This window comes from Pavona decussata, unplaced genomic scaffold (assembly GCF_977016875.1).
Source record: "Pavona decussata unplaced genomic scaffold, jaPavDecu1.1 SCAFFOLD_243, whole genome shotgun sequence".
In the NCBI taxonomy this organism is placed as follows: domain Eukaryota; kingdom Metazoa; phylum Cnidaria; class Anthozoa; order Scleractinia; family Agariciidae; genus Pavona; species Pavona decussata.
In genome coordinates, this window is record NW_028145648.1 from 307,785 (window position 1) to 322,500 (window position 14,716).

The window sequence follows — 14,716 nt, forward strand, 5'->3', positions numbered from 1 at the left end:
CGCCGACATAGCAAGAATTACAGCTTGCACAGGTAAACTTGTAGACAACATTCGAACGAAGTTCAACAGGCATAGGGTCCTTTACGCTAAACATGTTACTGATCTTGAAGGAAGAAAAAACTAGCTAAACATTAAGATGTTTCAAAGATAAAAGAAGCGTTACACATCTCCTGGGAGCAACCTTCTTTAAACAAGCAACTATACCACGCTAATTTAACTCTCTCGTTCTAATCAACATGTTCTATTGTATACTTCCTTTGTTACCTTTGGCTATTTTGCTTGATTCTTAATTTATTGCACGTTTGTTATTTATCTTTGTTTAGCATTACATTATAAATTCAAATGTAACTTCAAATTAATTCTACTTTCAACTGAACATGGTCGTTGTACGACCGAAACATGTCTTATTAACTCAAATGTGTCGTTATTCTTTTTTATCTTTAAATTTTTAGGATTGAATCACGGAAGCCCAGAATAGATGTTAAACTAAAGTATGAACCACCAGCACTTGTTAACGAGTTTTATGAACTTCGGTTGGCTGATGAAAGCTTGGAAGACACACCAGTGAAAGACCTCAGGTAAAACTACAGTAATCATATTCTTTCAATGGCAACCAAATCTGTCATGTAAGGCACATACAGTGTACCATGTTCACACTTATGGTTTGGAAAGTAGACTTTCTCCAAGTCTGGAGTCCATGCAGTCCGGCGAAGGGCAACTTCTCTCCTCATGACTCCATCACTTTGTCGAACATGTTTGGTGCCATAAAGGCCCGTTCCAACGGTTTCAACATTTGATTCAACATGCGTTCAACACTTTGTTGAACCAAATGCTGGAGGTGTTGAACAGGTCGTTCAACATTGTTGAAAGCGTAAAATATGTTGAAAGCTTAGTGAAAGTGTGTTGAATCAAATTGAAATCGGTTTAAACTTTCATTCAACATCCATACAACATTTCCTTTGTTGTCGAAAATTTTGAATAGCTGTAAAGCCATTAGAACACTCCGTTCAACATTTGTCTAACATTTACCCAACATTCAATCAAACTTGTTCTCTGATGCAGGCCATAAAATGTGGTGTACCGCAAGGTTCCATTCTTGGCCCTTTATTTTTCATACTTTACATAAACGATCTCCCAAATGCCTCAGAATTGGTAGAGCTCCTGCTCTTTGCTGACTATACTATTATTTTTTATTCTCACTCCAACCCTAATACCCTAGAGTCTGTACTAAATAACGAACTAAAAAATTTTGAAGCTTGGCTACGATGTAACAAATTATCGGTTAATGTGCACCTTTTGCTGTTCATTTACGCAAAATATACATTCATTTGCGCCAACAGTTAAAAATTTTACGGCAAATATACGTTCATTAGCACTTCCATGAACTTCATTAACGCGAACGAACTTTCAATAACGCTACTTGAATATGTATTAACATTCAATAGCATCAACGGATGAACAATTGCACTTTTGGACAATCAAAGATAGCAAATACACTTTCAATCTCGCGCAATGGTTAATCATTAACACCAATAGAAAATCAATTGCATGTTATGACAATCAACTGCGTATTAGAGACAAACAATAATGCAATTTGCATAAAGACGCACAATCAATTGCACCTTCATACAATCGTTTATTCGAAATGGTCAATCATTTGCCGTATTTGCCGTATAGTTTCAACTGTTTGCGTAAATGAATGTATATTTTGCGTAAATGAACAGCAAAAGGTGTAAAGAAAACGACTTATCTCATTTTCAAACCTTGGCAGAGGAAATGTAAGCACAACTTTTCCTTCTCCCTTGGTGGCCAACTTTTAACACAAAGCAACGCTTCTAAATTTCTTGGGGTATTTATTGATGAGCACCTTACTTGGAAAGATCATATCAGCTATTTATGAAAACAAATCTCTAAATCAATTGGAATGTTATTCAGGTCCCGTTTCTATCTATCCTCAAAAACTAAACTCACTTTGTACTACTCGCTAATTTATCCTTATATCACCTATTGTAACTCTACATGGTTGTCTACATAAGTAACTAACTTAAATAGAATTATTGTTTGCAAAAACGGGCTGTGCGAGCTATTACCAATTCAGACTATAGAGCATATTCTGCTCCTTTATTCTTCAAATTAAAAATTTTAGACATTTATCAAATCAGCACGTTTCAAATAGCGAAATTTATGTACTGTTATCGTAACAACCTTTTGCCTCCTTTGTTTTTCAACTTGTTTTTTACAAACAGTCAAATTCATGGCTATAGCACCAGAACTGCCAACAACTATCGCTTGCATCATTCCTAAACTAATCTGAAAAAAATTCAAAATTCTTTACCAAGGTCCAAAGATCTGGAATTCCCTTCCTGTTACAATCACTTCTCTGACAAGTCTTCCCAACTTTAAGAATAAACTGCCAGAGTTTTTTAGTAAAATAATTAAAATAATTACTGAATTGGCAAAGCCGCACACTTGTTGCACAAACTATGTAAGCATATATTGTTAGGTACGAGGTGACCTCAATTATAAGCCTGGTGGTTTCTAGAGGTCACCTCGCCATACATTAAACAATGAATTAATTGTTTATAAATTAGGAGAAAGGCAAATAAAGGTCAAGTTCAAGTTCAACATCCGTTCAACTTTTGTTGATAAATTACTGCTCATAAATTTGTTAATAACTTACTGTTCCTTAGGTAGTTTCATGCAGGGGTTCCAATTAAAGTAAGTTTGGTTGTATCCTTTGGCTTTACTTGCTGTAACTGGCCCCTTCAATAAATAAGGCAAATTATGCTATTGAAGGTTCCTTGATGGACACTTACTGTAGGCTGTTAGAACAGACTTGTCTTGGCAGGTGTAACAAAGCCGGAAAGCGTATCTGCTTTCGCAGGCTAATCGACACTGTGTTGGCTTAATGTTTGGTTCAATTAACTGATATAAGCACTTGTTGGTTTTTAATTCAGAGTCTGGCTGGGATTCCTAGATGAACAAGAGTCTGCTGACAATAGTAAGTCTTCCTTGCTTAAAAAGACAGTTGACGATAAAGTTACGAAATTAATAAGTCCAGAGACATGTATACTGTGGGCCGTAATTGTTTTGGGTTGCTTAGATATGTTCTTATTTTCAAGACAAGTGACAGAAGAAAAATTCACTTAAATACCTCTGTCTCACAAAAACTAATACTTGCAAATTGAGTTGCTAGCACGTGTAATGGTGGTGTTTTCTTTTTAACTGAAAGAAGACTTAGGTCTAATAACAGGAACTTTAGCTATCAATCTGAGGGTTATAATCTTTGGTTTTCTTAATCATCAGCTGCTTTGATTTGCTGTGAGGTATCAACAGCAGATCTGACTGAAAGACCAATGCAAAGCTTTATTGAATGTACGGTCAAAGAAACAAACGAAAAGGTATGCAAGTGATATCTTGTATTTTGTTGGGAAACCAAGTGATTCTGGGAAGTCAAGAGATGTACCTTTCTTATGTTGTGTACTGTTACTTTACCTGAATTCTTTCTTGTGGGCATGGTTTAATCTTATGTTTTCTCTCCAAGATGTACAAAAACGAACCTTTTAGAGACAGAATCATAGTTTTTAATAACAGAAAGTGTGGGATGTGGTTTTGCTGTAAGGTTTTTGGTACTTTAACACTGATAGTTTTGTGTTGGCGGGCCCTTGTTGGCATCAGTCCGATGGACTGTGTAAACGTTCGTAGCCAATACCATTGACCACTGGAGCATAAGACAGTGAATTATTAGAAAGTGGTGCGAATGTGTTACTTTATATGCCTTCCAGATAGAAAGATCATACTTCCTTAACCCTTTCCCGCCCAAGAGTGCCACATGGCACAAGACGCAATAATGAGCTCAGTATTTAGTCAATTTGTGTGAAATTTGCACAACCAAAAGATCTTGGAAAGATCTATAAATTGAAGGCATAAAATCATGTCCCCCTCCTATATGAGACTTGATTTACCACCCTTCAAACTTTTGGAATTTTTTCCTTTGTACGTTACGGGTCCAGTTGATATCTTACAACAAGCTGAGAGCTGTACATTAAGCTATAGTTTAGGGAGATACCCAATATGTACAACGTATAGGGAAATTTTCAATGTTTTTCTTTTTTCGTTTTGGAGTTTTCACACTCTAATATGTGACCTCCTCCATCTCTGTTGGTGTGATTTATAGCACACTCCAGAAAATACCTTTTAAATGGTATATCACATGTGGTCTCCCAGTTCATAGTTAGCGATTAAAAAAAATTCGGCTTTTCCCTCGGACGGGAAAGGGTTAAATGTTCTCAAGTTGGTTCTCGGACTGTCACAGCAAAGGCAAGTTCTTTGTTCTATTCACTCTCCACTGAGTTGCACTGACTAGAAATTGACTTTAACTTATCATTCCATTTCAGCATTCATGGTCTCCTATCATTCTATGCCTGGCATTGCAACCTATCCTGCTGTGGCTCTCTTGCTTGGTTTATTTGTTTCGTTCAAATGCATTCATGTAGCTTTCAAAAACAACAACAACAACAACAACAACAACAACAACAACAACAACAACAACAACAAAAAAGGATTGTGGTTAACAGCTGAACAAATGTTGTGTTAGCGTTGTTTTTGTAATCAAGTCTGTCTTACTCTGGATTGTTGTTTTATTCCCAGATTGTTTATTCAGTGGATGTCCCAGTCAAGCCTAGCTTGACACCTGTTATTTGCACATGTGTTAAGGTAACCATTGCGTTGCATTCTATGTATATACAGGGAGGGGAGGGAGGCGGGGCTTGGGCTTGGCAAATAGTACACTGTGCTCAGAAATTACCTTGGACACAGTGGTGCACATCCAATGGTTGCCTTAACTAACTATTAATGAGGTAGCTGACGGCTGCCTTACTGATTGCCTTTATTGCCGGAGCTTTGATTCTGAAGCTGCACCAACCTTTATTGAAGCAAGCGGTTGCTAAATGTGATGAGCCTGGTGTATATAGTTTTGTTTTACAAAGTATCATCTATAAATAAATGTCTTTAGTGTGTGACCAGTGTGGACATAGATTGCAACTTGAACATAAAAATGGTACAATTCTTTTTCAAGTTCTTCCCGTATAGACCCTATGAAAAAATTGCTGACATTTTAATATTCGTTTGTTTGCATTAAACTTAGCCTCACTAACCTCGTTCTTGAGATCAAAATCAAAAGAATATTTCAGCCTAAACAAGGCCAGTGAGGCTAACTAGAATTGCATAGGGCCTATGTCTTGAAAAAAAAAATCGTCAAAAACTGATCATGGTTTGTTTTTCCTTTGAGAGTGTAGAAATCTCGTGCTCGTCTTGTGCCGCCTCGACTAGCTTTGTGGTTATTTGCGGGACAAGCCCTTTATACATGTATAATCTGAATCTGTAAATAAATTGTTGTTGTTGTTGTTGTAATCGCCATGACGTAGCCCCTGTAAGGTTCATACAACTGTCCTTTTGGAACTGATTGACTTTTGCTGACTTTACTTGTTTAGGAGGACAGTGTTGTTATCGAGACAGTAATGCCTTTTGAAGTGTCTCTTTCTCTGACAAACCTCAAGGTAACTAACGACTCGAAATACTTAACGGGTGTGGTAAATGCCAAATGATAACGTATGGGCAAATAGGTAACCATGTGGCTTTGCGTTTAAGACAACATTATAAAGTGTCATTGCTCATAAACTGTGTCAGTTCAAAGCGAAGTTCCGCGTGTCGAACGTGCGCGCGCGCGGAGCCCCATAGCTAAGAGAATTTTGTAATCCGTAAATGCGGGTAAAAGACAGCGACTTCCGAATGCTCAAGAAACACATTTTCTCACGAGGAGTTCACGTTTATAATAATGACAACTTTATTTGAGTCTCAAATCTTAATAGCCGAGCACAAGTGCCCTACTAATTGGGGAGACTAAAAAATATAAAGTAAAATCTTTTCAACTGAGATTAAGTAAAGTTAAGAAAACCTAATAACTAATTATCATTAATTAACACCTAAAAATTTATTTATTTGACAATTAACTAGATAGATGAGCAGCAAGAACAACGCATGGATCCGTCGTCCAACAAAGAGCTGACGTCAAACTTTCTTATAGCGATTTTAAAGTTGTTCAAAGTTTTTGCGGATCTAATATTTTTAGGTAGTTTTCCCCATAATTTTGGTCCAAGGTAGCGCAAGGAATGTTGACCATATGTTACTGTTTTATATCTGGGAATACTAAAATCAGCGAATTGCTGGCCATACAAAAATGCCAAACTAATTGCTTCTTTTTCATGTGATTATGTGGAGTTCTTGTTGAAGAGGCCCAGTCCTTCCTATTTAGTGTGGAGTATTGAGCATTTATTAACTAATGTATTAAAATGCATCTTCTCGATATTTTCTTAGCTGGAAAGACCGGATCAAGTGTTTGAAGAAGAACCATTTCTCGTATTGGCTGGGATCCAATGCACGTCACCTTGGCCTGTTACTATGGTTAACACCACTTTAAATATGGCAACTGTATTTGCCCATCCGTCCACGGCTGAGAAAAGACGAACACATACTCGCCTTGTGTGTCCAACATAACAGCTAGTTGTGGGTGAATTTTGCTGCAGTTACTCTTTGACATGCCCGTCCTTTTTAAGGTGGAGACTGCATCCATATGCAAAGCCACATGATTAACTATCACGCAGGCATCACGCAAAGCCAGCCTGCCTTGTCTATTTAAATTTATCTTTTGTGTTTTTCGCAGTATTTGCTTGTTAATGACGCAATGTTTCTATTCTAGCTCTCTTTGTTACTGAAAAGACTGTAGTAATACCTGGTCAAAAAATGAATGTGAGGAAGTAAAATTAGAAGGCTGGCTTTAAATCTTTAATTAAGATCTACTAAGTTCCCTTTTCATATTCTGCGTCATATTCTCTGGGAACTTATAAAATTTGCTTGTTTGAATTTTCCACTCTCCAGAAGTTACGTTTGTTGGCGAAGAGATGGGATCCCAATTACAAGGAAGTAAGGATCTGTTTGCTAAATGTTAAGCTGGATCAGTTGAATTGGTTTTAGCCCAGTTTTTCTAAAGCCCATTTTAAATACTTCTCTAGAATTAGACCCAAGCAATCTTCTTGTATTTTCTGCTATTTTAATAAATTACTCTTTTATAGTAGGGTAAACAGAATTTACAATGATCCTCAATGATAAACTATTCTGGACTAGCTCAAATCCTACTGCCCTGCACTATCGTTCGAAACAAACAAATCCCTTTCACACCTCTCTCCTTCTCCATAATACGTCAATCACCAACTTTGCACACCTAAAACAAGACTATGTCATCAAATGCATACATAATAACACGTTCTCAATTCGCTCTTTGGTGGCATCTGATTTGGTTACACTTCTTTTTAATGCAATGCCAGCTCCCTGAAACTCCGTGTCATTTATTGCTTCAATAAAGGTATCACTTCAGTTATGCAATCGTTTGCAGTGGAAACACGTTCATAGGGTGACGTGACTCAGTTTGTTTTGGGTTTCGTGTTCCCTCAGCTGAGCAGAGTAAACAGGTGTAGGCGTCATGTCTGCAGCATACATGTTCAGATGTCGATTGTGTGGTAGGAGAAAAGAGAATTATGAGAAGTCGTTTGCTTGTTTGTTTTTGCTGATGGTTTTTATCCTGTTGAGAGCAATACACTCCAACTGCGCTTCGTTCATTGTAAACTTGGATTGCATGTAGACACTTGCCTTCCACCTAATGTTAATATGATCTGTCTCCGTGGCAGCCTCGTTGCAGCAGGGTGAAAGTGCGTCAGAATATTACTGCTTAGCAGTCAGAGAGGAAGTCAGCAGACTAAAAGTTGTTAACATTGGCAGCCTTGCTCTGCAGTGGAGACGGTACGTCTGACTGCTGTCTTGATATGTACAAATTAATGCTTCAATTGACAATAATGTTAGCTTAGTAATCCCGCCTAGGTGAGAAGAATACAACCAAACCTGTATCAAGTGGGTAAATTTCCGGGAATTGTGTTCCTGATGTATTGTAAATAAGACCTTTATGAGGAGGTATCACAGGGATTTTGCCATTTCAAAACCCGCCAACGTTTTGTATCGACCGAAACCTTAAACTAATGTTCAAGGTTTGTTATAAATTACAAATCCTCAGTGTACTAAAACTGTCAGTGAATGTCTCCGGCTACAGATGAATGGGCCCTTTGTATAAAACGGTCACGTGGTACAAAAAGCACCTTGCTGGATGGCAAGCTACGCCGTTGGACCACAGGGGACCCACACAAACTATGTGACCGTTTGTATTTTGAATTTATAGAGGCAATGTATGGGAATATCGAAAATCCTCGTATTATCGTACTAGATTGCGATAGATATTCTCATTTAACATCAAAATAAACGTATTTTTACCTTAAATGTTGTGTGTTGTCGTTCCTGAGGTTGAAGACGGCGATTTTAGCTATTTGAAGGGTTCGACGTTGAACGTTCACTCGAGGGTAATAGAAGAGAGACAAGGGAGGAAAACTTGTTTTGAAAGGATTCCAGCGCCGGAGCGATTTTTCCCCCAAAAAACGCATCGCTCCGATTTCAAACTTCACAGCATAAAGGTCAAAAGATTTTCGATTCTTCTCGTACCTTCCAATCGAAAATCCATCCAAACGGCCCGGAGCTAGTCCTCGAAGAAAATCAAAATCCCTCAGTATTCGAGCGACTGGAATGCGTAGCAAAATTCATACGTGCCATTGTCTAACGTCGTCCAATCAGAAAGGGGCAATCAGCGGGACGGTTTCGTATGAATTTTGCTACGCATTCCAGTCGCTCGAATACTGTGGGATTTTGATTTTCTTCGAGGACTAGCTCCGGGCCGTTTGGATGGATTTTCGATTGGAAGGTACGAGAAGAATCGAAAATCTTTTGACCTTTATGCTGTGAAGTTTGAAATCGGAGCAATGCGTTTTTTGGGGGAAAAATCGCTCCGGCGCTGGAATCCTTTCAAAACAAGTTTTCCTCCCTTGTCTCTCTTCTATTACGCTCGAGTGAACGTTCAAATAGCTAAAATCGTCGTCTTCAACCTCAGGAACGACAACACACAACATTTAAGGTAAAAATACGTTTATTTTGATGTTAAATGAGAATATCTATCGCAATCTAGTACGATAATACGAGGATTTTCGATATTCCCATACATTGCCTCTATAAATTCAAAATACAAACGGTCACATAGTTTGTGTGGGCTCCCTGTGGTTGGAGATGCAAAACAAAGCGACTTCAGACAGTCAAATTTGAATTTTCCTTGTATTGGATGTCCCAGTGCGTAGCTTGCCATCCAGCAAGGTGTGTTTTGTACCATGTGACCGTTTTCTGCAAAGGGCCTATTGAATCGGAATGGATTGCAACTGGAATAAAGTAGGGCCAATTAGCCTCTTAGAGGCGTACAAAAGTGTCACGCTTTACTTCTAGCTCAAGACCCCAGCTCTAGACCCCAGTCTCCCGTCTTGCGCGGTATTGTACTCAAATTTGACACTTTTATACGCCTCAAAAGTGTGGGAAAATTGATAAGGTTTTTTTTTCGAAGTTCGTACGAGAACAACATGAAGATATGATCAGGCAAATAGGAAAATTTGTCATATACACTTTAAATAAAGAAAATGTCCGTAATTGAAGAAGTGAGCGTTGTTGAAAAACTTCAACACGTAAATTGGACCATTTCATCGCTTATATGATGTTATAAGTTAGCAGGGTTTTATATTGTCACAAAATCCAAAGATAATCACTTATTTGCTGACAACGGAAGACAAGGCAATGATAAACGTGTGTTTGAATGTTTTAATCAGTTGTCACCTATTTCGGACTCATTTCTGCCATCACCGTTTACAAAACAAGGCCAAAGTACGTGTTTTTTAATTACTTGGTGGTCGCTTAACAAATACGATAGGGACGGTCAAAAGGTGGTCGCGCCCACCCGGTTGGCCGTTTAACATGGGTTTTATTTATAGTTTCGGGACTTTGATAACTAGCTAGGGGTTCGACTGTAATTATGTCTGTAATGTGTTATTTTAATTTTTTATTTCAGAACTTCAGCTGCAGAGAAATATCCCATTGTGGTCACAGAACTAACTTTCCCTTCTGTCACGGTAGAAAGTGTTCCTTTCACTATTCAAACAGGTACGAATCTTAATAGTAGTTTAGTAATCAGCACTTATTCAAGCCCATGCGGGACTCGTGTATTGACTAGAACCAACTGCATATTAAACCGACTGTCTTTGTTGGTTAACATATCAAGCAGTATCATCATTACATAGATTCTTGTTGATACAGAGCCATAATTGAGGAGCTACTACTTGGAAATTCAAATGCTGGCACGCATTACTGCCACAAGTCACTTTCTCTCACATCTCGCTCATTTCAACATTCTTTGAACTTTAATGTAACTGTTGTGTTTTTAATTCTTATTCTAACCGATGAAAACCAAAGGATTTTTAAACCTTTTTTAAGTGTAGTCCATCAATGTTAAACTTTTGAAGCTTGTTTTGGTTCTCCCTTTTGTTCTGTTTTAGACTTCCCTTCATATGGCTGTTTACAGATGCCTCTGTTTGTCAGTTATTTTGTACACAATCGCACGCTTCAGGTTCAGGAGGTCGAGGTCACCGTGGAGCCAGGCGACGCTTTCATGTGCTTAGGACGTAAACAGGTTAAGCCAGCTTACTCCCAGCATGCATTCAGGATATGAACTAGTTAGACAAGTTTACTTAGCGTGCATTCAGGTCACAAACTGGTCAGATTAGTTAACTTTCAGGAGGCATTTAGGTCATCAAAAGCGGGTTACACTGGCTTATTCCTGGCATGCATTCAGGATATAAATACTGTTTATACTAACTAGCTTCCAGGAAGCAGTAATTTAGGACATAACCTACCGAGATTTTTTTACTCCGTGCACAGTCTGGCCACAGACATACTCAATTAGTTTCTTCCTCTATAAATTTGACCCATAAAACATGAAACACTTAAGAGCAAATTCTGGGTTCAACCACCTTCCTACATGTACCTGTGAAAATTTAGTGAAATTGGTGAAAATTTGATTGCTACATGTGTGTCCCATAGCAAGAGAATTAAGCTACGTTATGTCGTCACAAATAATTCACGTGGCTGCACACATTTCAGTGAAAGTTAGTTTAGGCAGATTCTTTACTGTTTAGGCCCGGTGGAAAAACGTCTGAGATAGTCTGTGGCAACAGTTATTTGCACGATAATTTCTCTCTTAGATTCAGTTTCGTCGGCTGCCCTCTGGTGATCGCAGGCTCAATTTTAGTCTGTATCCTCTTATGGCTGGCTATGTCGCTTTCAGGTCAGCTGGGATGATCATGCGCAGAAGATGGTTCCTTCCATTGTTTTTATCAAGGTAAGCAATTCTTGCATGCTACAAGTACCGGAATTGACATTAAACCTAAATGACGTAGCTCTTTAAATAATGGTCTTTCAAAGTATTAATACTGTTTACGTCATTTTACTTCCTCTGCTAGTTGTTCCTTCACTCAAAACCAAGATTTTGGGTCATTTCTGCCCCCTTCCATCCTCCCTATTCTCGTCCCCGCCCCCCCCCCCCCCCCCCCTTCCTTGTTAGAGGGTCATTTTATGGTGTGTCAGTTATTTCAATTTAGTGGTAATTATCCCGGTTTGAACACAAGGTCGAACTTGACGGATGACTTGAGCTTTATTACGCAGCCAAGAGGACGTGAGTTGAGCTCTTGACAAAGAGTCGTTTGGCCAAAGACAGAGAATGTTGGACAGTGATAATAGCAAAAGCTAGAACAGTCTACGTATCACAGAACTGGAAATCAGCGTGGACTTATGTAGATTCATTAGGGATCATTGCCTAAAAAATTGTTTTGAGTGTCATTAAACTGGGAGAATGCGAAAGGTTCACTAGTCTACAGAGCCATTATAAACTGATTTTCAAAAACGTGAAGCGTAAAAACAGTCCTTACGGGCTTGTTAGGTGCAGAACTGTGCACCTTAATAAACAGTTTTGTTGTTAATCGCTGCCTGCCGTCATGAACCCCTTGTAAAACCGGTAGCTACAGTGTAAGAAAGAAAAATGTACAATGAAACTTTTTGCAGAAATCAGGGGAGCCTACATCCTCTTGTAATGCTGAAAGAGGAAAACGGCGCATCTTCTCAGCGATAAAAGCGTGCGATATATGGGCAGACAAATGTGGCATTCTCCTTTTTTTTGTTTTTTCATCAGTGAATAACCATGTAAAATACGGCTATTTTGCCCACCACTTGATTGCGATTAGAACATTGTACGTTTGCACCCCACGAAGGAACTGTGACGTGTTTTAGCCAAACGTCACTTGTGCGCTACTCTCATCCAAACAAAATCGCAAAATAATCACCGTGAAATTACAGCGAAAATCACTGGTAGTTTACTCAGGCGATTTTTTGGGAGATGAGAAATTTAGCAGAGTACTAGATCTTTTTATTGATTCTAATTGTAAAATCGAATTTAGATATGTTACTTATTGATAAATACTTGAATAAAAACGTTTACTCAAACACTGTTATATTGATCAAAAAGAAGTGCGTTCAGTTATGAATAGGAAGTGGGGAACTTAAGTAGCGACGACAGCAACGCCAACGAAAACATCACTTGAAAATATAACTTTATTTCACTTGTGTTACTTCACGATTATGTCAACTATCCAGGAACCAAATTGGTACGCGCACACTCACCGTTGTCTGTTTACGTTCTCCACAAAACCTTGAATCTGGCCATTTCTCGTTATTTTACACAGGACGGCAAAATGTACCAAATTTAAAACGCAGTGTAGAGCGATTGTTTTTGCTCATTAAAACCTATTGGCTTGTGGCTTTATTGGTTCCCTAATCAGAAGTACCTGATAGGCTTTTACACAAGTTGCTCGGATATCTCTCAAAAGTTGCCCCAAAAATTTTCAAAAGTTCCCCAAAAGTTGCTCATTTCACTCAAAAGTTGCTTTTTATCAACTCAAACAAATCAGTTTCTACGACTGATGAAAGTAAATCTTTGCACATCTATACGAATTATTTACTTATTTATATATTCCTTTCTACTCGCTGACATTTCTATACCTACAGACAGGGCCGTAGCCAGTATGAGGCAAACCGAGGCTCTTGCCTCAGTCATTGTTTTTTTTTTTTTTTTTTCGGGGAAAGTAAGATTTTTTTTAAAGGAGAAAGAAAGGCACTAGCAGCAAATAAATTGACAACAGTTAAATAAATATAAAAAAAATGTTAACGCAACATGGTATTATGTTTAATGATAACGCGAATCAGGCAGTGGCCTGAATTACAGATGAGAAAAATTAAGCAAAAATTCATGCTAACCAGGCGGCGACTTCCTAAAGAAAACTGTCTCTTTTTCATGTGTTTTGACGTCATTTCTCGAGTTTTCTGTCTTCTCTGATCTGAGTGAGGAAAATCTATCAAAATGCAGCGTTCTATTTCCCTGCTAGCAGAGGTCTCTGCCGTCAGAGACCTCTGCTAGCAGGGAACGTTCTATCTAATCAACAGCTTTTTTCAAAGAAAGCGGTAAGTAGATGCTCTCCTAACATGCTTTCAGTTCTTCTCAATAATCGAAACAAAATTTAAGCTTGTTTTGACATTATTTAGCCAAGCAACTTTGACCATCTATTAAAGATGGTGATGTCAGTGAAGAAGCCACCGGAGATGGTGGGAAAGAAGTTGTAGAGGCCGAAAGCGGACAGGCGACAGCGCGACTAAGTGCAGGAAGCTGTTCGTGCGAGCGCAGCTTTAGCGCTCTCCGCAAGTTGAAGACCTGGAGTGAGTTGCATAAAATTTAATGTCGGGCGTAACTGCTAAGGCCAGGCTTTCAGCCCAGTCACATTCAGTATTTTAGCACAGGTTGGATGGCCTTGCATTAGCCCAAGTCCACAGCGAAATCCCTGTGGGCCCGCTCGAGGTTCTACAGCGATGGGATGCTAGTGGGAGCAGGTGAATCACGCTGGCATTTAACAGCTAAGTTCGTTGCCTTTTAGAAACGAGAACGTCCGAGACCAGGTTTTATGAGCCTGCGAGACTATACTTTTCACGAAACCGCTGGTCAGCCGAATCTGGTTTAGGTCGTAAATGCTTTGAACCCAGGAGTCATGTCATAAGTACGTAAATTATGATCATCCGGGTGAGTGTAGTCCTGAGAAGGACTGTTTGTGGTGACTTTGACTGACGTTTCGACAACCTGAGAGGAAGTCATCTTCAGAGTCAAGTGAATTGCGGACTGAAACACTCAGTGACGCCTAAACACATACCGACAGTCCGACCGTCACTCAGTGACGCCTAAACACATACCGACGGAGACTATTGTATCTAGTGTTGAGGCGGTTCAGTCTCGTCAGAGAGAACTATCAGAATCGGCCAAGGATAACATCAGAAGTAGAATTGCTTCTACTATACAATCATCCTCCCTAACTGACAGTAACTTGACTAAAGACGAACAAGCACTGAAACGACTGAAAACTGACGAAAACATCGTCATACTCCCCGCTGACAAAGGACGAGTGACTGTTGTTATGGACAAGACAGACTACTACGACAAAATGGATACTCTAGTTAACGACAAACAGACATACGAAGAACTGAAACGAGACCCGACGCCATCACTTCAACGTAAGCTCAACAGTAAACTACTTAACCTTAAGAAAACTGACGTTATTGACATACAACGTTACAACAGACTGAGGTGCTGCGTACC

The 14,716-nt window shown here is 39.0% G+C and overlaps 2 protein-coding genes and 1 long non-coding RNA gene across 3 annotated transcripts; all 3 read left to right on the plus strand.

Moving 5' to 3' along the window:
* Positions 1 to 377: 377 nt before the first annotated feature.
* Positions 378 to 3,413, plus strand: LOC146457433 (trafficking protein particle complex subunit 11-like). Its single transcript, XM_085091960.1, has 4 exons — positions 378 to 386; positions 469 to 578; positions 2,958 to 3,001; positions 3,307 to 3,413. The coding sequence occupies exons 1-4, from the start codon at positions 378 to 380 to the stop codon at positions 3,411 to 3,413; spliced, it is 270 nt and encodes an 89-aa protein (XP_084948086.1).
* A 1,253-nt stretch (positions 3,414 to 4,666) lies between these two features.
* On the plus strand, positions 4,667 to 6,494 carry LOC146457434 (uncharacterized). Its single transcript, XR_014858475.1, has 3 exons — positions 4,667 to 4,716; positions 5,493 to 5,558; positions 6,376 to 6,494. It is a non-coding gene; the product is annotated as an uncharacterized LOC146457434 (long non-coding RNA).
* Positions 6,495 to 6,920: 426 nt separating this feature from the next.
* LOC146457435 (trafficking protein particle complex subunit 11-like) lies at positions 6,921 to 12,218 on the plus strand. Its single transcript, XM_085091962.1, has 6 exons — positions 6,921 to 6,981; positions 7,743 to 7,854; positions 10,040 to 10,131; positions 10,524 to 10,657; positions 11,229 to 11,365; positions 12,212 to 12,218. The coding sequence occupies exons 1-6, from the start codon at positions 6,960 to 6,962 to the stop codon at positions 12,216 to 12,218; spliced, it is 504 nt and encodes a 167-aa protein (XP_084948088.1). The 5' UTR covers positions 6,921 to 6,959.
* The last annotated feature ends 2,498 nt before the right edge of the window (positions 12,219 to 14,716 follow it).